Source organism: Chrysochloris asiatica, unplaced genomic scaffold (assembly GCF_000296735.1).
Source record: "Chrysochloris asiatica unplaced genomic scaffold, ChrAsi1.0 scaffold00096, whole genome shotgun sequence".
Taxonomy (NCBI): Eukaryota; Metazoa; Chordata; class Mammalia; order Afrosoricida; family Chrysochloridae; genus Chrysochloris; species Chrysochloris asiatica.
This window is the reverse complement of record NW_006408614.1, coordinates 2,288,530-2,310,476: the sequence shown is the minus strand read 5'-3', so window position 1 is coordinate 2,310,476 and position 21,947 is coordinate 2,288,530. Positions and strand designations below refer to the sequence as shown.

The 21,947-nt window shown below is 45.5% G+C and overlaps 1 protein-coding gene across 1 annotated transcript in view; it reads right to left on the bottom strand.

The window, feature by feature from the left end:
* Positions 1–4,153: 4,153 nt before the first annotated feature.
* LOC102827655 (collagen alpha-1(III) chain-like) overlaps positions 4,154–21,947 on the bottom strand; it is a 137,996-nt gene continuing 120,202 nt past the window's right edge. Inside the window, exons 6-7 of the mRNA XM_006866797.1 lie at positions 4,538–5,146; positions 4,154–4,471 (exon numbers count right to left, since the gene is read on the bottom strand). Of these exons, the coding sequence (XP_006866859.1) occupies positions 4,154–4,471; positions 4,538–5,146 (927 nt within the window). The remainder of the gene's footprint in view (positions 4,472–4,537; positions 5,147–21,947) is intronic.

The window sequence follows — 21,947 nt, the reverse complement described above, 5'->3', positions numbered from 1 at the left end:
GTTTCCGAGGAGCAGCTGGTGAAGTTGAACCACTGACCTTGGAGTTCAAAGTGATTTTGCCATTCAGCACATTAACCCACAACACCACACCATGACTCCCACAAAAGTGACTAGGCATATGAAAATTACACATAAATATATGGTAGCTAAAAAATGAAGAGAACCAAATTCTAGATCCAGGCCTGCCACAAATAAGCTGAGAAACTTGAGGGGGCGGGGTTTCAAAAGTTTGTGGAACAATGGAATTAAAAGATGATGGAATTTTTCCATGAACTTTCTGAAGGCTCCTTGTATACACAAGCAAACACAAGCCTCAACTTCAGCCACCATGTTCTAAGGCTGAGTATCAAGATCTAAACTTAGATACAACCTATTAAGGATTATACAAATAGGTAGGTATGTGCTCAACACTGCCAACTTAAATGGCCAGGGCAGGCTTTACCTCCTCCTTTGGGGCCACTTTACACCTGACTGACCTCTTGCAATTCTCTGCATGCCATTCTCCCTTCCTCCACGCACACACACAGCACCAAAAACAAACTGCTGGTGGCAACAAGCGGCTAGCTTTATTTCACCAGCAGCAGCGGCCGCCACAGCAGCCACCTGTCATCCACACCCCATCCATCCTGCCATCAGGGTCTGAGAATCAGAAGCCGCCCACTGACCTGGAGTTTCTTCCCAGCCTGTCTACTCACGTCACTTTTCTCTGTCCCTGCATTTTGGACTGACAAAAGGCTGCGCTTAGGGTCCACCTGGACGGGCATTATGAGTGATACGACACTAAAGTAAAATCTCTCCTAAAGCTTGAGCCCCTCTTTCACTCAGAAAGTCTCCAATACTAGTCTCCCCTCCAATAAACACCATGACAATTAAGCGGTGCAAATTTGAGACTACTTGATTTGAAATGCATTCACAGAATTGTTGTGTTAAGTGCTGTCATGGAACACATGATCTTTATGCCTCGATGGTTAAATAATAAAACAAATCATAAGCAAGTTAACCCGGGCTCAGGGTGGGATGTTCACAGAGGTTTGATCTTCTTCCCAAGAGTCTATCAGACAACGACCTTTTACCAACATTTTGTCATCTTCCAACTAACCCACTGATCAATTACCCATTTCTGTAATACCCAAGGACACCCATAAAATTAAATTCCTAGTTTAAAAAGATCCAAGGAAAAGAAGAAAATGAATTTTTAAAATAGAAGTGAAATTTAACAACTACACAACCAGAAAGATTACCAGAAGACACTGCCTGGAAGGGAAGCGGACCTCCTACTGGATTTGATTTTTGCCAGGTGGGGGCAGGTAGGACTGGGAGCCAGGATGTATGTCTGTGCATTTATAAGTAGGTGGTGGAAATGTGAATGACCAGCGGTCACCCTCCTTGGCAAGTGTGGCAGTAGCCACAGTAATCTGTCATCCCTCAAAGCTGACCAAAAAAAAATATTTGTAGTAAATAATCACTGTAGCAAAGGACGCTTTATCTGCAACCTATAAATACAGGAAAGAGTCAAATGAAACCACACCTCAGACTACTTTTCCAATTATTCTTTTATATTAACTTTAGAAAATGAACACAGTCTAACTTAGCAATTTATTTTATGTCTCATTACAAACAGATCATATTAATACATTTTAGAATGTACAGCACAAGAGGGAAAAAAAGAAAGAAACTGATTTCATACAAGAACCTGAAGTCTGAAAATGCTAATGGACTAAAAGGGCCTGCCTTGAAATCAAACAACAAAAAGCAATGATTTCACCATAAATCCAATTTTTTGTTTTATTAAAAGAAATACCAATAGAAAAAACTAAACGCATCTAGCCCAAATCTTTGGGATATCAAGATGAGAAAGAAATTAACCTGTGTGGACCAAACAAAAACACACGGCCACTGAGTCAATTTCAACTCATGTTGTTGCGGTTGTTAAGTGCCTTTGAGATGGTTCCAACTCATAGCAGCCCTGTATAGGGTTTTTGAGGAGTGGCTGGTGGGTGTGAACCTCCAATCTTGCGGTTTGGTGCCTTATTCTTCAACTCATAGCAACCCAATATAGAGTTTCCGAGACTGTAAATCTTGACTGGAGCAGAAACACTCATCTTTCTCTCTAGGAGTGGCTGGTGGGGTTATCAACCCAATGTCTAATGCACTGTGCCACCAGTACCCAGATCTTTTCTTGGGCTTTGGAAGGGATGGAGCTGTATCACAAAATGGGAAGTATATAGCTATGAAAGTAATCTTTTCAAATATATCCACTCAGAGACCCGAGATCTGTGCAATCCATCCCATACCTGAGAACATGTGTCCCACCAAGGAATAAAAACTTTCTGTATTCAACAAACAAGAAGATTTAAATCATATGGAGAAACTAAGAAATATACTACAAACAAGAAAACTTTAGAAAAAGTTCTACCCACAGTAGCAGTGTGGTGCTGTAGGATAAGCCCTGGACTGCTTACTACAAGATTGGAGGTTCAAACCCATCAGATGCTCCTTGGAAACCCTATACAGGGTGGCTACAAGTTGGAACCAGCTCTAAGGCACTTAAATGCTTCCTTGTCATAAAAAAAAAATAAAAAAAAATTCAAGAAGACTTCCCTTACTTCAGTAAAATATTGTTGTTGTGAAAATATTTAATGACCCCCCAAAAGCATAATAAAAGCTAAAAAAGATGTGTGTATGCATACCTCTGTGTGTGTGTATACAATGTATTTTATCATGTACAGAAAACAACCCACAGAAAAAGACAGACAAGGAAATATGCAAAAATACTAAAAGTAACCAAATCCAAATGGTAAATTAGTAACTAAGGTGGTTGTTGCTGCTGTTAAGTACCGTGGAGCCGGTTCCCTGCACAGGGTTTCCGAGGCTGTAAATCCTCTCAGGAGCAGAACCGCTGCTAGTTTCGAACTGTCGACCTTCAGGTTAGCAGCCCAATTCGTAACCACTACGCTACCAGAGAGCTCCTTAGAAACTAAGGTAGTTCTTGCTTTATTTTCCAGTACCTCCTAAATTTTAAAGCTTCCTGCAAAGATTATACATCACTTTAATAATCAGAAAGTTGTTTTTACCCCCAACTAAAAAAAGTAAATTGGCATCCTCTTGTCATACAAACTTAACAACAAAAGTGCTTACAAAACCAACGTAGGCTCTAAAATGGCTCCAGAGATCATTTAATCGGGACTTCAAATACAGCTGCTAGATTATTTGCTGAGTAATTTGAAAACACAGTACAAAATAAAGCTTAAAAATGACTTTTCTAACGAAATTAGTTTTACTTTACTACAAAAAAATTCTACGTCCAAACATCTATCCCAGAATATTAGGAAACATCTGACTTTGAAAAATCATCTGTTTAGCTTCTTTTACACAATTGCCATCTCCAAGGCGCAATCTACGTTTCCAAATGTCCGCGCCTAATCCGCGGTAAGGATTCGTGGGCATTTTAACTAGCACACCAACAGAATGGCCCTCGGTAAGATAAAATTAACTGCACACACCTCTTTCCATGGCGCTTCACCCGCCTGAAGCTTTGACAAACGGTACTCTCGCTTGGCCCGGACAAGGAGTTCCTAGGATATCCGGGGAACTGTCAAAAATCGATCCCAAACTGCATTCACTCAGCGCAGGGCGCAGACTGTCAACTCCTGCCTGAGTCTCCCTAGCTCCTTTCTTCTTCAGTAGAGCGCCTGTAGCACCCCCTAGCCTACATTTCCGGGCGCCTGAGTCACGGGGACAAGAGCTCCAAGTTTCCCTTCGAATGTCACCCACAGCTCCTCTCCAGCATGCAAGGATCGGGCCCCCAAATACCTCCCAACGCGCTAGACAACAAACTGAATTCGCCGCTATATTTAGGGTAGGCCTTTTTTTCTTTTCTTTTTACCTTTGTGCTCTAGCTCTGCTGCCCCCCTCCACACCCGGCCTCTTCTGCAACGAGCCTCTCCTAAGTCCCATCGGGCCCTGCAGACCCCGCTGCTCCGCGCCGCCTGGCCGAGAAAGCCTTGTCAATTTCAGCAGGGCGGAAGTGATCGGCCGGTGAGCTCTTCCCGGGGGGCCTTCTCAGCACCCAGGAGTTCCTTCACCAGACTTATCACCTCCTTCCTGGTATCGGGGTTATTTGTGTGGCAGTCTTATCTCCTCCACCAGAGCGTCAGCTCCTCGGGGGAGGGGACTGCGGGGCCCCGTTCACCTCTGAGTTCCTTCGGCACCCCGGCTGCTCCAACCGAACTCGGGCGCGCTCTGACCGCACTATTCCTAAGTAGGAATCGGCTAGGCATTTTCCCGCAGGGATGCTGACTAAGCCGGCGGTCATGGAAAGCTGTTCGGGGCCGGGGTCCCGGGTACGCTGGGAGTGACAGTTGGTTCCAGCCGGGGACGCCCCCGAGCTTCCCCCGCCCCCCCACCAAACCCTCCCAGAGAGCCGCTGGAAGCGGCGGCAGGGCCCGCAGGCCCCGGGCGCCGAGAGAGACTGCAGGAGAGCCGATCGGGTTGGGCCCAGGGAGGAGTGGGCAGGCTAGCGCCGCCGCTCCCGCGCCTCAGGGCCGTGACGACCCGAGAAAATGGTGGTAACCCCGGGCCGGGTGGGCGGAAGCCGGGGGGTGTCCGCGCCACGAGCAGCGCCGGGCCGGGGGTCACTCACGGGGCTGGGCGCGCCGGGCGGCTCCTTCTCTGCCTCCGCGTCGTCGCCGTCCCCGTCCTCGGCCGCCGCCTCGGGCTGCGCGCTCGCGGCTCGGGCGCTCGGCCCCTCCGTTGTCTTCCGCCTGCTGCTGCTGCTCCTGGTGCTGCTCCCCGGCGGCGCGGGCGGGCGGCGGTCTCTGGACTCCCGCGGCGGCCGCCGCGCTGCTGCGCTCGCTCGCTCGCTCGCTTCTCGGGCTGCGGCTGCTACTGTGGGTCCGGCGCCGCCTCTACCTCCTCCTTTGCCCCGCTCCTCAGGGGTCGGTTGCTCCCAGGCCGCGCCGCTCCCCGTTCCAGCCCGAGCCCGGCTTTGACGTGCGCACTGCGCAGCCGCCGAGGGCGCGGCGTCGGGCGGCGCCGCAATGGCCCCTTGGCTAGCTGGCGCCCCCGCGCGGTCGGGCGGACTCCAGATCACTCGCTTCCCAGGCGAGTGGGGGCCCCGGCAGCGGCAGGAGGAGACGCGTAGAAACTGAGAATCTTTCGTGTGCCCTTTTAATGTTGGTGCTGCCCAGCACTCAGCCCCTTCTTGCCCGTCTTTTTGGAGGAGTCTCACCCCACTTTTTCAACTACCATTCCTCAACTCTTAACAAAGCTTCATTTCTGCTAAAGGCAAAGAGCTGACTTTCTGTAGAGTGGTTCTTTCATACTTGCAAGGAACGGGCACTTCATTTTAGCATCTCTGGAGAGATGCTTCAAATTAACAGGATTCAGACAGCCCGGGTTTAAATTCTAGCTCTACCAGTTGATATCTGTGGGGTATTTCTTGTCCTCCACCTCTCTTTCCTCATACATACAAAAAGTATAGTAATATGATAGTTTAACCATAGGCCCTGGACTCCTGGTGTGGCGCTGTAGGATAAAGCACTAGACTGCAAGTCGATTTGAACTGAAAGGTTGGCGGTTCAAACTCACCAGCCACTCCTTGGAAACTCTATACAGAGTCGCCATGACTGGGAACTGACTTGATGGCACTTTAACAACAACCATAGGAGTCCTGGTGTGGCACTGTGGGTTAATGCGCCAGACTGCAAAGCCGTTTGAACTGCAAGGTTGGCAGTTCAAGCTCACCAGCTGCTCCTTGGAAACCCTATACAGCACTTAACAACAACAACATAGGCCTATGAGGCTGAAACAAGATAATGCATTACACAGCTCTGACAACTTAAAAATGCTGTACTGACTTAACGTGTTTTTGAATTTATAATTGAACAAGTAAAGTAGAGTGTCAGCGATAAAGAGAAACGACCCTCAATGAGATGATTGGCACAAGGGCTGCAGTTATGGGCTCAAACAGCAGTGATTGATTGTGAGGATAGTGCAGGACCAAGATGGGTTCTGTTCTGTTGTTAATGTTGTTGTTCATGTTCAGGGTCGCTGAGTCGATTCTGACTCATAAAGACCCTGTACAGGGTTTCTGAGGAGCAGCTGGTGGATTTCAACCGCTGACCTTTTAGTTCACAGTCCAGTGCTTACCCTATAGCCCCACACCAGCATAGAATCGCTATAATCAGAACCAACTAAGGTCACCATCAATCAAAATGTCGTGTCAGGTACTATTTTAGTTGGTGAGGCAGTTTCTAGTCCTGAGACAGCTACCCGCAAACCATTCAATACATATCATACTGGATGAGTTAAAGTGTGATGGGGCCGAGACACACTGCTGTCATTTGCAATGGTGTTGACCATATGTACTAACGGAATGAGACTTTACCCAGTCCCGTCTTCATGCTTGGTATGTTTAAGACCAGTGTTGAAGTTACTGTATCTCATTAAAGGCTTCTCGCCTTTTCATTGACCCTCTATTTTACCAAACACGATGTCCTTTTCTCACAATGAATCTTTCCTGATGATGTGTCTAAAGGAAACCATTTAAAATCTCACCATTGCTGCTTTCAAGGAACATTCGGATTCTTCTTCTTCTAAGGCAAGTTGTTTGCTCTTTTGGAAGTCCATGGTATATTCAATATTCCTCACAAACACCACTATTTTAAACCACCTTTCTTTTTTCATTATCCAATTTCCACATGCATGTGGAGTCCTGATGTGGCTCACTCAGGATCCCTGTGAATTGGAACTGACTCGATGTCACATAACAACAACAACAATGGAGTTCTGCTGTGGTGCGGTAGGATAAGCACTGGACTGCTAACTGCAAAGTCAGTGGTTCAAACCTACCATTTGCTTCTTGAAAACCCTATACAGAGTCACTATAACTGACTTGACAGCACTTACCAACCATAACAGCAACATAGGACTGAAAAGACCACGGCTTGGGTCTGATGCAAGGTCATCCTCAAAGTGACATCTTTGCTTTTTAAAACTCTAAAGGGGTCTTTTGAAGCAGGTTTGACCAAAGCTGTGTGCTGTTTCATTGCCTGACTGCATTTGGATTGTTGATGCAAGTAGAATGAAATAATTGACAACTTCAGTTTCTTCTCTATCATGATGGAAGGAGAGAATGTGAGGTGTTATTTTATTTCTAGTGTTTTTACAGGGAAGTGAGCCCTGTGTATGGAAGGGCAGAGGGATCAGCCAGGACCAACATTCTGAGGTGGAAATGTGCTTGGTGAGCGTGAGGGACAGGATGGAAGCCAACAAGGTTGAGAGTGCTGAGTAGGAAAAGAGGGCAGGGGACGAGGAGACATTGGAGGGCATGCCGATGCTCTATATCTGTACTGCAACATGAGGACTTTGGTTTTCACTCTGAACAAGATGGATGCTATTTTGGGGAGGGTTGAGGGCAGAAAAGGGATGTGGTCTGACATTTTGAAAGGATCACCCTGACTATGCTGTGAAAACTATAGGGGCCGAGGACTTTAGTGGGGAGACAAGTGTGAAGGTTCAAGAGATAGCAGGGTTTAGCCCAGGGTTTTAACAGTGGATGTATCAAGAAGTGGTCCTGTTCTCGATAACTTTAGAAGGCATAGCTGACAGTAATTGACTGATATCTAAAGTTTCTTTCTCAAGCAACTGGAAGGATACAACTCGGTGAAATGGAGAAGACTTAGCAGGAACAGGTGTAAAGCGATTAATTTAGGAATTCATTTTGAGGCATGCTAAGTTTGGATGCCTGTTAGACACCCAAGTAGGTAGTGGAATGTAGGAATCTGGGGCTCCGGGGAGAGGTCCAGGCAGGAAATATAATTTGGGGAGTTCTCAAATGTAGCAATGAGATCATTTATAGAGTGAGCATCAGTAAAGGGCAAGGCCAAGGATTGAGCCTGAGACCCCCCAGTAATTATGGCAAGAAGCCAATTGAAGATTCTAAGGAGGGGAACCTAGTGTGAGAGGAGACCCAGTGGGCATTGTGTGCTTGAAGACCAGCATACCTTTCAAGGAGTGTAGCTGGCTCCAATTCTGTCAAATACAACTAGTGGTTCAAGTAAGATTTATCTTCTTGATAGCTGACCATAGGTCAGCACCACAGAGATGACGGTTGACCTTGGTAAGAGCTGTTTCATTGGAGAGCTAAGCAGGCAACCTGGACTTGAATTGGCTCTAGAATGAATGAAACCTAGAAAGAAGAAGGTTCTAGAAAGAGAGACCTTAAGTGTAGGCAACTATTTTGCAAAGTTTTTCTCTAAAGAGGGAGAGAGAAGTGGGATGATAGCTAGAGGGGAATGTGAGCTCAAAACCAAGTTTTTGTTTTACTCTGTTTTCAGGATACGAGATATTACGGCACGCTTAGATGTTGGTGGGAAGGATTCAGCAGTGGTGGTGGTGTGCCATGGAGTCGGTTCCGACTCATAGCGACCCTGTATAGGGTTTCCGAGGCTGTAAATCTTTACAGGAGCAGAAAGCCTCATCTTTCTCTCATGGAACAGCTGGTAGTTTCGAACCATTGACCTTGCAGTTAGCAGCCTAACTTGCAACCACTATGCTACCAGAGTTCCTTAGTGAGGGGATGGAGGAAGGCATTCTCTAGAGTGATGTCCTTGAGTGAATACAAAGAGAAGGGCATCATGTACACATTGGAGGGACTGACCTTGGATGGCACCCAGGTGTTCCCATTCGTAATGGGAGGACACACAGAGCATGAACACAGGGCCAGGGAGGCAGGTAGACATGGTGCTGAGAACATATGAAAGTTCCTTTCTGAAGATATCCATCTTCCTAGTGAAACAGGAAGCAGGGTCCTTGGCTCAGAGTGCAGAGGGAGTGGACATTTGAGGAAATAGAAGGTGTAAAGAAAGATGAATGTATGTTTTTCATCAGCCACCTTTGGTTAAGACGAAGGTACAGGCACAGGAAGGTGGGGAGTTGAATTCCTTCAGGGATATTTTTGCTCAATAATTCCATGGGGGGGGGAAGTAAGATAGGGTATGTACAAGGAAATAATAGTGATGGATTGTTGAATCTAAGTCTGGTGAGGAGGGCAGTGAGGAAACCTGGGTGGGATAAGGGCAGCAGAAGACAAGAAACCATGTGAAGGTGGTGGCATCAATGGAATGCCCTGGAGTGCCAAAGGATGGTTGAAATCAGCATAGTAGAGGAATAAACTAGAAAGAAGGAGGTGGTAGTTGAAGAGCAGGTTGCTAGACACTGACAATTAGACAAGCTACTGTAGGAGCCCTGGTGTGGCGCTGTGGGTTAATGTGCCAGACTGCAAAGCCATTTGAACTGCAAAGTCGGTGGTTCAAGTTCACCAGCTGCTTCTAGGAAACCCTATACAGGGTCGCTATGGGTCGGAATCGACTCGATGGCACTTAACAACAACAACAACTGTTGGTGTCAAGACAATTTGACTCCTGGTGACCCCATATGGGTCAGAATGGAACTAGGGCCCAGGGGGTGGTCAATGACTGAGTTTTCCAAAGGAAATCTGTGACCCTTCTTGGTGGACTCAGACCTCCAACATTCTAGTTAGCGGCTGAGTGCATTAACCATTTGCAGCACCCTCAGACTCCGAGGTCTTTCAGACTCCAGCTTTCAGTCTGGGGCGGTTTCTCACGCTGTGCTGGGCCCAGGCGTCAGCAAAGCATCTTGTCGAAAGGCAGATAGTGACTCCATTGGTCAAGATTCTATATTTCTAACAAGTTTCCAGGCCATACCGCTTCTTCTTACTCACCTTAGTGCCATGCACCCTAACACTCAGGGAGCACCGTAGCTCTGTAGGATAAGCACTGCCCTACTAACCCAAGATCAGCAATTCAAGCCCACCAACTGCTCCTCAGACGAAAGATGAGGCTTTCTGCTTCCGCAAAGATGAACAGCCTTGGAAACCTTATACAGGGTCACTATGAGTCAGAAGTGAGTTAACAACACTTAACAACAACAACAATGTAACATGCAAAGAATGCACCACCAAATAGAAAGCTAGCTTCATCTGTCTCATGAGTATGCAGATCAAATATAAGTTAAATGTCAGCACATAAAAGAACAGTTCATCCCAACTAGACACAGTTGGTCTCAAGTCTATCAGAAGGCAAAAGTCATACTAGAAAAACCAGCCAGTCTTGCTAAAGTTGGTGGACCTGTCTGTCTGGGCTCAGGGGTCAAAAAGCTCTCCGAGCAATGCTAGGATTCTGGAAGCTGTTAGCACCTGCATTTATCTCCCAGCGTCTTCCTTTTCTAAACTTCCAAAGGCAGTGCCCAGTCCTCTCTAAAAAGCAGAATGCAAGTGTATCAAATTTTGAAACTTTATATAATGATGGCTTTACCCCTACAGCCTGTCTTTGAAAATAGGAGAGTTGGTTTTTCACTGTTATCCCAAAGGGAGGTCTCTATTTTACCGGCATCCCGCAGAAACAAGTCGGCACCCAATTTCCCCCAGAATAAAGAAATGCATGGCAGTGGACAATCCCATACACAGAGTTTCCATGCCTTTACTTTCAGGGTCAGAGAAGGATGCCCGAGAAATCTTTAAGGGCACTACAGCTGAGAATTGTAATTTTAAGATAGTAGACATTTCTGGAGCAATTCTCAAACCAAACTGGAAGGAATCATTCGGCCTCTTGAATTTACACAGTAGATAGACACCTTCTAAGGAGCTCTGGTAGCGTAGTGGTTACAAATTGGGCTGCGAACCTTAAGGTCAGCGGTTCGAAACTACCAGCCGCTCCGCGGGAGAAAGATGAGGTTTTCTACTCCCGTAAAGATTTACACCCTCGGAAACCCTGTACAGGGTCGCTATGGGTCGGACCCGACTCGATGGCACTTAACAACAACAACAACATAGACACCTTTTACACCCTTTTACTGGGTTCTTTGGGAAGCCTTCTCTGAATGGTATGCTTTTTTGTAGGTACATTAGCTCTTGTAGCATATTGGTTACCAGTTGGGCTGTTAACCTCAAGGTCAGCAGTTCGATACCAGCCATTCAGTGGGAGAAAGATGCTTTCTGCTCCCATAAAGATTTACAGCCTCGGAAACCCTATGCAGGGTCGCTATGAGTCGGAACCAACTCCATGGCACACAATCACCACCACCATCCATAGCTTTCTGGAAAATTCCTCCATTGTATCATCTCAAAACCTTCTGAAATGGAGGGTCTTCATTCTTTCATGCCCACAGACATCAGGAACATCTTTCTTCTTGAGCCAGTAGTTGTCCTGGGTGAGTCGTCATTGCTTTCATTTTCCTTCCTCTCTTCCTTTGAAGCAGGACTATAGATGAAGGCACCACCCTGCCTTAATCAGACCATCTGTTAAGAGACCTTTGGAGTCTGACTCATAGCTTCCCTCCCCACCCTACCGTGCGCCTGATTTCTCCTGAGTGTCACTCATCCAATCTATTAGGTCAGAATTTCCTTATATTCTCTACCCAAGTGACCTTCACTTCCATTCTACTTGCTTAGCCCCACCCTGGACATTGCAGTCACCAGAAATATGCCACCTCGGATGCTTGACCTCTGTAGCTTTTCTCTGTTGAACTATCTCTCCCACCCATCCATCCTTTCCACACCTTCATACCAGGCAACTTGCTCTAAATCTCATAGAACCTTTGCTTACTCAACAAATACTTTTTGAGTTTTTGAGTATATACGATTCCTGAGCACAAACGGTGATATGAGGCATGGAACAATATAAAGGAACTTCATAGAGTTTTTTGGGGAAATTCTATTATCTTTGAATTGCATCTTTCCACAAACTTTTTGAAGCCTTTTCATGCATACTTCCTGCCCTCAATGAGTTTGTAGCCCAGGAAAGACACACAACTCCATGTTACTGTTGTTGTTAGGTGCCATCGAGTCACTTCTGACTCCTAGCGACTCTATGCACAACAGAACAAAACACGGCCCGGTCCTGCACCAGCCTCACAACTGTAGAGACTAGTACAGCTGCTACCAAAGTACACAGGCAGTTCTGAAAGAGTAAGACAAGATGCACAAACAGAATTTAGCCAGTTAAGATGAGAAAGAGGTGCAGGTGGGATTAGTTCAAGGTACAAGTTAAAGTGAAAGCATACAGGTAACACCAAGAGCAGAGATGCCTGGTAATATCGGGAAACTGCATATAAGTACTGGAATATGTAGAATTTAGAGCTTGAAGAGGAGGTTAGGAAGTAGATAAGGTTGAAGAGATAAGCAAAGATCTGATCTTCAAGGGCCCTTTCATCCAAACTAGAGAATGAATGGGCTTCAATGAGAGGGCTGTGGGGATGGGTTGGGTTGAGTGGGCACAGAAGCTTTTCAACCATGAAATAAGTGACAAGGACAGATGTGTACTTGTAATGTAGAAGGACCACTCGGATCCAGGTGTGCACGATGGATGGGAGAAAGACCAGATATGAGGCAATGATGCCAATGGGTGTCTAGTTCCATTCTGGGAAGGGACAGTGAGTGTGACCTGAGCTAGTATGTGGCCATGACATGGATAAAAGTGAATCCGTTAAAAAAAAAATGTTTTTTTTAGAAAGTCACTTGATTTTGGAATATTCTGGATGGACGACATCTCTGTGGAGGTCCTTTTCCCCCAGAGAGATGGCTAGTTGGCTATTACTTAAGATAGTTGCAGGAAGTTAAATGAAGCTCCATGCCCAGGTATCCAAGTAAGGGGGAGCCAAAGGCTTTCAACTAGGGCAGACCAGGAGCTGTGGGGGCATCCAACAGGGGTTACATAGATGGATGGTGCTCTAGGAGCTCGCTGGTTAGGGACTTGGCAATGGTGGGGTACTCTGATAGCAGAGACTCTGACATTTTGGTGTGGGTCAGAGTTTACAAAGCTACCTGACACTCTGTAATCTATTGTGGCAAAGATCATGGTTACCTGTAACCCCAGACGTAACCAGATCCTTCCTGCCATGGGACTTAGAACAGAGATTTGGGTCTTGATTCTTAATGATGGATGTCATTTGTTGGGACTGTTGTCATTGTGTGCCATCAAGTCGGTTCCCACACACAGAGACTCTGTATAGAATTTTGAGAGCCGTTGGTGGATTTGAATTGCAGACTTTGCAGTTGCTAATCCAGTGCTCATCCTACAGCACCACACCAGAGCTCTTGTTGGGGACTGTTGTTGTTGTTAACTGCCATAAGTTGGTTCCGAACCATAGCGACCCTGTATAAAGTTTCCAAGGAGTGACTGGTGAACTTGAATTGCTCACCTTGTGGTTCGAACTGCCTTTGCAGCCCAGCACATTAACCCACAGCATCATCACTGCTGCTGCTGTGTGCTGTGGAGTCAGTTCTGACTCATAGCGACCCTGAACAGGGTTTCCAAGGCAGTAAATCTTTACGGGAGCAGAAAGCCTCATCTTTCTCCTGCAAAGCAACTGGTAGTTTCGAACTGCTGACCTTGCGGTTCACAGCCCGATTCGTAACCACTACGCTACCACAGCGTCACTAGGAGAATAGAAACGTCAAAGAGCATCAATTCAGTTGGTGTAATGCTTGCCTGTTCAGCTAGTGGGAGTGCGCATGTGTGTGTGAAAGTGTGCATGAATGTGTGTAAAGGCAAGGGAGGTTCAGTGGGGGAGCAGGGATGGCTTACATAGGAAACCTAACAACTCACCCCAGGCAGTGTGTGTTGTATTGGTCAGGAAGACAAGACAGTGGAGAGACCTGTTAACCTGGTACCTTTCACCCTGTCCATTCCTTACTGAAGAAACAGGTTGATTCTCCAAATGGGACAATTCCCAAACCAGACTGCCCTGACATCCCACTGAAGGGCGACCAGTGACCTCTGCCCGCATGAGCACTGGCTTGCCTTCTAGAAAAAAGATCTAGGGCTCAGGGCATCCAGGGGGTGGGATGGAGCCACTGGGCCTTACTCAAGCAGCATCTTATCTGGACTCCATCTTCCCGAAGGCTCTGTCACAGTGGGACTTGAGAGGCTGGTTGCCAGCCACTGTGGTTTAGGCTCATGGTTTCCAGAAAGGGCTGTGCATCTCGTGGAGTGGCTGCAGAGGGCGAGGCTGGCAGGCTGGGATGCAGCTGACGGACTTGGCAACTGGTCTCGACTTGCCAGCAGGGCCCCCAAGAAGGAGCTGCAATATCCCCAGCTATTTTAGGACCTTTGCAGAAGACACTATTTCTATTACCACATTGTCTGAAGAACAGTGCACGAAGGTACGCGGCAGTGTGCCAGAGATGGTCCAGATGACATCAAACTTGATTTCTTCCAGTCACAATCCTAGTCCCTGGACGGTGCGTCCAACCATAACCACTCCACATTCACAGCACACGCAACTGGTCACCCTGGATCACTTCAATCAATATCCAGCTCATTGTGGAGCCAGCCCAGGGATAGCAATGGACTACTCCAATAAGAAGTTTCCAAGGAGAACTTGCCCAGTGAACTAGGCTTCTTGCAGAGCCTTTGTCATGTATAGGACCTTAGGTGGAATCCTGTGCCCCATCCAGAACTTTCTGAGGTGGGATATACCCACTTGAAAGGACATGCAGACCAGTCCAGAGTGGCTAGAGGAACAGAAGAAACTTCTTGAAAGAAAGACCAGCAGGAAAAATCCAAATAAAAAACAAAAATGGCCGTCTGTTTGGCTATTACAAAGAACAGGCAAGCTGTTCACTGGGGAGCCATCAAGGCAAGCAATTAACTCCCTTCCGGACAAACCCCCCTCCAAGACTGAAACTCAAAGGGACCACATAAGCAGACATGTATGTTCACTGGTGACTGTGTTAGTCTACGCGTGGGGGAAAGGCAGTAATGAAGATGTGGGTTGAGTTTGACCACATTTCATAGATTCCTGTTAACCTTGAGATGAGAGAGAGAAGACGAGGGGCTGGTTGCTCCAAAATTTGCAGAGACTGGGGAACTCCTGAGCCAATGGTAACTGACCTAGCCATGGAGGGCTAGAGGTGAGAGTGAAGCGTCCAGCTGATATGACATGGCATAGATGCACAAGAATGCCCAAACTTGCAGATAGTACCCATTTGACTTAGTTTTGATGGCTTGGTGACTAGAGCTGGACTAGAGGAAGACAAAGAAATTTGATGAAGGAAGAAAGTGTAATTTGCTACAATGTGATAAACTTGACCTAAACGTATGGATGTGTAGTAGCTCAAAATACCAACTGAGAGGGAACGAGTTTTCACATCAAGGATTAAGCCTATCCCCTCTGTACACAGGGTTGATAGCGCAACTTAGACATTGGCTACCTAAAATGGGGGGTGGGTGGGCTATAAAAGCATGAATTGGCTGTTTCACAAGTTTTCAAGAGGGAATTTCATTTCAGAGCAAGCAGGGGAAGGTAGAATTCCCACTGAATAGTTTTCGTCCTGTCTAGATGTGTCTGGTGAAAGGAGCTGGGGATAAGATTCTTAAGATTCAATAGTGAGTATGTGTTATCATGACTAATTGCAATCATCACAATTGTAAAAGTAGAAGTTGTGTAACAAAAAAGAGGGGAGTAGTTAATCTTACATTCCAAGAATAGTGGACCCTAGGACCATCAAGAGAGAAAAGCATGAACGGAATGTGGGAACACTATCTAGAGAAGCAGTGACACCAGAGATGGAGGCAGAGATGATGGCATGGAGAGCTAGAGCAGCTGAGGACTCTAGACTCATGTAAAGAGAAAGGCTATGTGCTGGTGGCCAGGAAGCCAGCTTGTAGAATGTGCCCTTTGGTTGTTTAAACAATTATATATCCCTGCGTGTTTTTGCGTACATCAAAAAACAAAAACAACAAAAACCCAGAGGGAATAGAAGCAAATACTGTTAACCCATGATGCATGGAGGAAATTATAACCATTGCAATGAAACAAAATAAAATAGGACGAGTAGACAGGGATGGACAACTTGGACACTGGCTACCCAAAATGGGGGGAGGGATACAAAGGTAAGAAGTGACCGGCTTACAAGCTTTCAAGAGGGAACCTAGATACAAAAGACGTGGAGGAAGGTAGAGTCTCGGGTGAATAGTATCCAGCCTGTCCAGGAAGGGCTGATGAAATGAAATACAAATGGGTCTCTTGTGATGCAATAGTGAATAATTGTTATTAGGACTGATTGTGAGGGTTGGAACTGTAAAGGTGGACATTTTGTAGCAAGGAGGTTAATGATTAACTTTTCAGTCTAGGAGCGGAGGGCCCTGGGACCATCAATGAAGAAGAGTGGGACCCTACCCAGAGAAGCAGTGAAGCTAGAGATGGAGGCAGAGAAGATGACGTGAAGAGATGGAGTGGCCGGGGACTTGAGATCCAGAGAGGGAAAGGGGCTGAGGACCGTGGGGGAGGGGGCAGGCTTGCAGGGTGTACCCTTTGGTTGGGTGATGATGCATGGACGGGATGGTAACTATGGCAATGAAACAATGCATGATAGAATGAATGTAAAAACGTGATAGAATGAGTGCAAAACCAATGTTCTCCCATGTAAACTATCACTCAATTCGCAATAAAAGCTTTTTTTTAAAAAATTAGTTTCCAATGAAAAGAGGTAGAAATTTTAGTTTCAAAATGTTTAAAGTACCAACAATGTGACATTCTTCATTAAATGAGACTACAGGAAGATGAATACAAACAGCATCAGTCTGTTTGTAGATCTGAGTTGATCACATGTATTCAAGGACCCATGTTTCATGGTGACCACACTACAGTCCTCCCCCCACCATCACTTCAGAGTTTTTTTTTTTTAAGTGGAATTGGCTATACTTAATACAATCTTATCCTGAATGATGTACAAAACTGGGTACTATCACATTTGCTCCCCTCTGCCATAAAAGTAACAGTGTAACAGTTGGTAATTGTTAACACTTAAGGTAAGGAACTCTATTGAACAACGGTTAGACACTCTGTTGCTAATCGAAAGGTTGGGGTTTGAACCTAGCCAGTGGCTCTGAGGGTAAAAGGCCTGGGGATTGTCTAGAAAACCCTGTGGAGCACTTCTATGCTGCCATCTGGGTTGCTGTGAGTTAAAAATCAATTCAGTGACACTTAACAACCCCTAAACTAACTCATTACTAACTTCCTTCCCCTAAAAACAATGAATGTCCTGACTCACTTCTTTGTCAAATTTCTTTATAGGCTTTTAAATTTTGTATTTTTAAAATCTTGACTTTTTCATTCTTATATGTGAGACCTGCAAAACCATAAACAGTTGCCATCTGTCAGAACTTCTCCATACCAATACAGATCAAACCTGGATTTTACTCCAGGAATGATCACACTCCATTAAATAATGAAATCCCCTGTGTAGAAAGCATTTTCTAAAACCACGTTGTTGTTTGTTGTTAAGTTCTGCTGAGTCATTTCCAACCCATAGAGACCTTGTATAGGGTTTCCAAGGAGCAGCTAGTAAGCTTGAACCACCAACCTTGTGGTTCTAACAAGGTTGCAGTCCAGTGCATTAGCCCACAGCGCTACATCCTAAGTAACATTAAAATAAGCACAAACACCTGGGTATTCACACGCTAATACAACTCGAATACGGAGCCCTGGTGGCACAGTGTTCAAAATGCTCAGCTGTAAACTGAAAGGTCAGCAGTTCAAACCCACCAGTTGCTCCACTGGGGAAAGATGTAGCTGTCTGTTTCCACAAAAGAGTTATATATAGCCTAGGAAACTTCTAGGCCTCTCTTCATCTGACCTTGCTCTACTCTGTGAATAAAAAAAGACACAAAGGCAAAGGTTAAAGGTTAACACTATTTTAATACAGTTGGTATAATTCAAATTGAGCAAAGTGGTAGATGGGAACAGGAAGTGGGGGGTGGGGGAAACTGGATCCCTTTCCAAATCTGTTTCCATGTACCTAACCATTCCTTTCTTTCAGAAATCAATTGGGAGATTTGCAAAGAACTATGATCACTATCTTTCCAAAAAAAAAAAAAAAAAGAGGAGGAAGAAAAGAGAGAGAGAATATTGTATATTTATAAACTCTAACTAATAAGAATTATACCATAGAATAAGTATTTGCAAGGTTGGCAGTTCAAACTCACCAGCTGCTCCTTGGAAACCCGATACGGTTCACTATGAGTCAGAACAGATTCAATAGCACATAACAACAATAACTTACAATAGAAGTCCTGGTGTGGTGCTGTGGGATAAGGACTGGGCTGTTAACTACAAGGTTGGTGGTTCAAACTCACCAATTGCTTCTTGGAAACACTATATGAAATTGCTATGAATTGGAACTGACTCGACAGAATTTAATTACAACAATAGCTTACAGCAGTCAAAGTTCTGGTTTCTCAACTCTTCCAGATCCCTGGTTCTTTGAGGCAAAGGAACATAGGTCTTCAGGATGCTCTTTCTTGGTGCAATGCTGAATCATTCCTGAGACTCAGTCCCTTCATTTGGGCTCAGTTGCTCATTCCTGGGTTTGGGAACCAGCCTTTCATTGACATAGTAAAGTTCCAATGAACTGATAGAATATTTTGACCTTTAATTTTCCCACCTGTAGCCTCTCTCTTTCTTTCCCTTCTGGCTCCATCTTCTAATCTTCATTCCAGTCCTACTTGCAAACTCAAATCACTAATCCCTTCAAGGCACCTCGTAGGTTCTGGGCAGAAGGGCAGTTTTGTAGAATCTCGGTCACATACAATCGAGTCATATACATTTGGAGGACTTTCAAATATTCTGAAGTGCTGTTAGTTGTCATCTGGTTGATCTGACTTATGACGACCCCAGGTGTGCAGAGCAGAACTACTGCTCAGACTTTTCAAGGCTGTGATCTTTTGGAAACACATCACCAATCCCTTCTTCTGAGATGCTTTTGAGTGAGTTGGAACCACTAACCTTTCGGCTAGTAAGTGAGCACTTAGCCGTTTGTGCCACCGAGGGACTCCCAATGTCGTGAGGTATTAGGCCAATGATATAAACTTATTTTGAGAATCTTCTAAAAGTGTGTGCAAACCTTGTGACAACCGATCCTAAAAGAAAAGGGAACTGTTATTCGAGAGAGCTTCAAAAAGTTCATAGAGAAATTCCATTCTCTTTTCATTCTAATTTTACACAAACTATTTGTAGTCTCTTTGTATCGCATCAAATCTAAGACGCCATTGATTATCAGACACACTATTATTTTGTGTGACGTTAAGAAAAACCCTACCATTTTGTAGCCTGCCATTTGCTGCTAATTGCATCCTAATTTCAAAGACGACAAGAAGTACAGCTTAAAACGGATAAAGCATGGGTACTGTTATCCTCCTTTACAGACTAGAAAGGAGCCCTGGTGTCACAGTGGTTAAGTGCTCGGATGCTAATGGAAGAGTTGATGGTTTAAACCAGCCAGTTGCTCCCCAGGAGAAAGGTTGGTGTTGCCAGGTACTGTTGAGTCGATTCCAACTCATAGCAACTCTGCATAGGATTTCCAAGACTGTAAATCTCTGCAGGAGCAGAAAGACTCATCTTTCTCCCATGGAGTTATTGGAGGATTTGAACTGCCAACCTTGTGGTTAGCTCCTTGTCTTAAAGGTTATAGTCTAGGAAACCCTGTGGGGTCGTTCTACTCTGTCATATAAGTTTACTGAGTCAGATATGACTCAATGACACACAACAGTCTAGATGGGGAGATGTCGTTGTGTGGTGCAAATGCTTGATTACTTTCTGAAAGGTTGGAGGTTCAAGCCTACCCAGTGGAAGAGAAAGTAGCCATGTAAGTCCTATGGAGCACAAGCAACTCAATAGTACCTAGTACGAGAATCAGGGCTGGTTGCACACAAGGAAGTAGAAACTCAGAAAGAACCACAGATTTCATTGGTGGCAGAGCTAGATTTTAACTATTCCTGGGCCCACTGTCTCTTCTTGAGACTTGAAGACTTGTTTTCCTGCATGGTTTCTGCTTCCTTGCCTGACAATTTTTAAGCCATCTACTCTGGAAAACCTGTTCTTCCCTCTAAGACACCCAGACTACTTGCAGAGCTAAAACTATAGCCTCTTTTGAGACCGTTTCCCCTGTTCACAAATTATAGAGTCTGTCCGCTGTACTGTTCGGACACTATTTTTGGCATTGGTGGGGTTAGAGGGGAAGGAGCGGGTGTTGATGATGGCCACCAAACCGTCCTCTTCTTCCCCAGTCTCCACTTCTTGTCTACCAGGCAGCCCAGGGAGAGGTACCAGATTTAGAGCCTTCTAACCAGCTGTTCCGCGGGAGAATGATGAGGCTTTCTGCTCCCGTAAAGATTTACAGCCTCGGAAACCCTGTACAGGGTCACTATGAGTTGGAACTGACTACATGGCCTATAACAACAACAACAACAACTTGGGCTTGAGTCCTGGTGTGGCGCTGTGGGTTAATGTGCCAGACTGCAAAGCCATTTGAACTGCAAGGTTGGCAGTTCAAGTTCACTAGCTGCTCCTTGGAAACCCTATACAGGGTTGCTATGGGTCAGACCCGACTTGACGGCACTTAACAACAACAACTTGGGCTTGGAGTCCTGGTATGGCGCTGTGGGTTAATGCGCCAGACTGCAAAGCTGTTTGGACTTTCAGGTCAGCGGTTCAAATTCACCAGCTGCTCCCTGGAAACTGTATACAGGATCGCTATGGGTTGGAATTGACTCAACAGCACTAAACAACAACTTGGACTTGGAGTCCTGGTGTGGTGCTGTGGGCTAATGTGCCAGGTTGCAAAGTTGGTTTGAACCACAAGGTCGGCAGTTCAAGTTCACCAGCTGCTTCTCGGAAACCCTATACAGGGTTGCTACGAGTCGGAACTAAGTCGGCGGCACTTAACAACAATAAGAAGCTTGGGCTTGAACTGCCAATGTTGCTGGTGTTAGAAAAAATCTCCCAAGCCTCTCCTCATCCAATTCTTGCTCTTCTCTCTCAAGATTAGCTACCTCTCTGATCCTTAGCTCAACTTCACCATTTAGACTTTGACTTTTCTTTCCCTCTGAAGTCATATTCTGTGTTTCCTGAAGTGAACTTCCAATGGCTGAGTCCACGGCCTGTGTGTTCATTTCAGTCATTCGATATTTAATCAAGATTTGCCAAACACCTGCTCCACACAGGTACTCTCTGAGACTCAGAAGATAAAATACAAGCCAGCTCACCCACAGTTAGTTCCTGCTCACACGGAGCTTAGTGAGAGAGACAGAAAAACAAAACAAAGCAAGTTGCCACAGAATTGTTTCCAACTCACGGTGACCCCATGTGTGGCAAAGTAGGAATGTGCTCCATACGATTTTCACTGGCTGACTTTTCACAAGTAGGTCACCAGTTCTTTTTTTCTCAAGCACCTCTGGGTGGGTTTGAACCACCAACCTTTTGTTTAGCAGCCCCGTGCTAAAATGTTTGTGTCACCCCAGCACTCCATTGAGAGACAGATGTCATTAAGGAAGCTTATAAATACATGTACAGTGATTACTGTGATGAGAGGTTCTGAGGAAAAGCTATGATAGAAGATAAAACATCAGATGTCTCTAGACTTCTCTTGACTTAGAGATGTATCTTCTTGTAGCATCTTCCCCTGACGGTAGCTCTGTCTCCAAGTCTGTGCCCATTTATGAAGTGCTCAGAAGGGATTAGGACTGCTTGACTCAGCTATGACTTGTTAATTTCACTATAACATCTGCAAAGAAAAAGTCTTATTTCTCCAAACCAGGTTACAGACACAAGTACAGTGTTAGTGTTTCAGTATCTCTTTCTGTATTTCATTCAATCTGTAATAGCACTCCACAATGATATGCTCTGTCCCTCCCAGCTTGCTTTATAACCCATTTCGACTCTTGGTGACCCCATGTGTTACAGAGTAGAACTCTTCCATAGTGGTTTTATTTATTTATTTAAATTGTTATAGAAGCAAATCACCAGGCTTGTCTTCCACGGAGCTACTGGGTAGGTTTGAACACCAACCTTTAGGTTAGCAGCTGATGGGTGCCATCAACCTCTACCTCACTATAACAATCTGTGTTAGTGGTCTAGGACTGCAA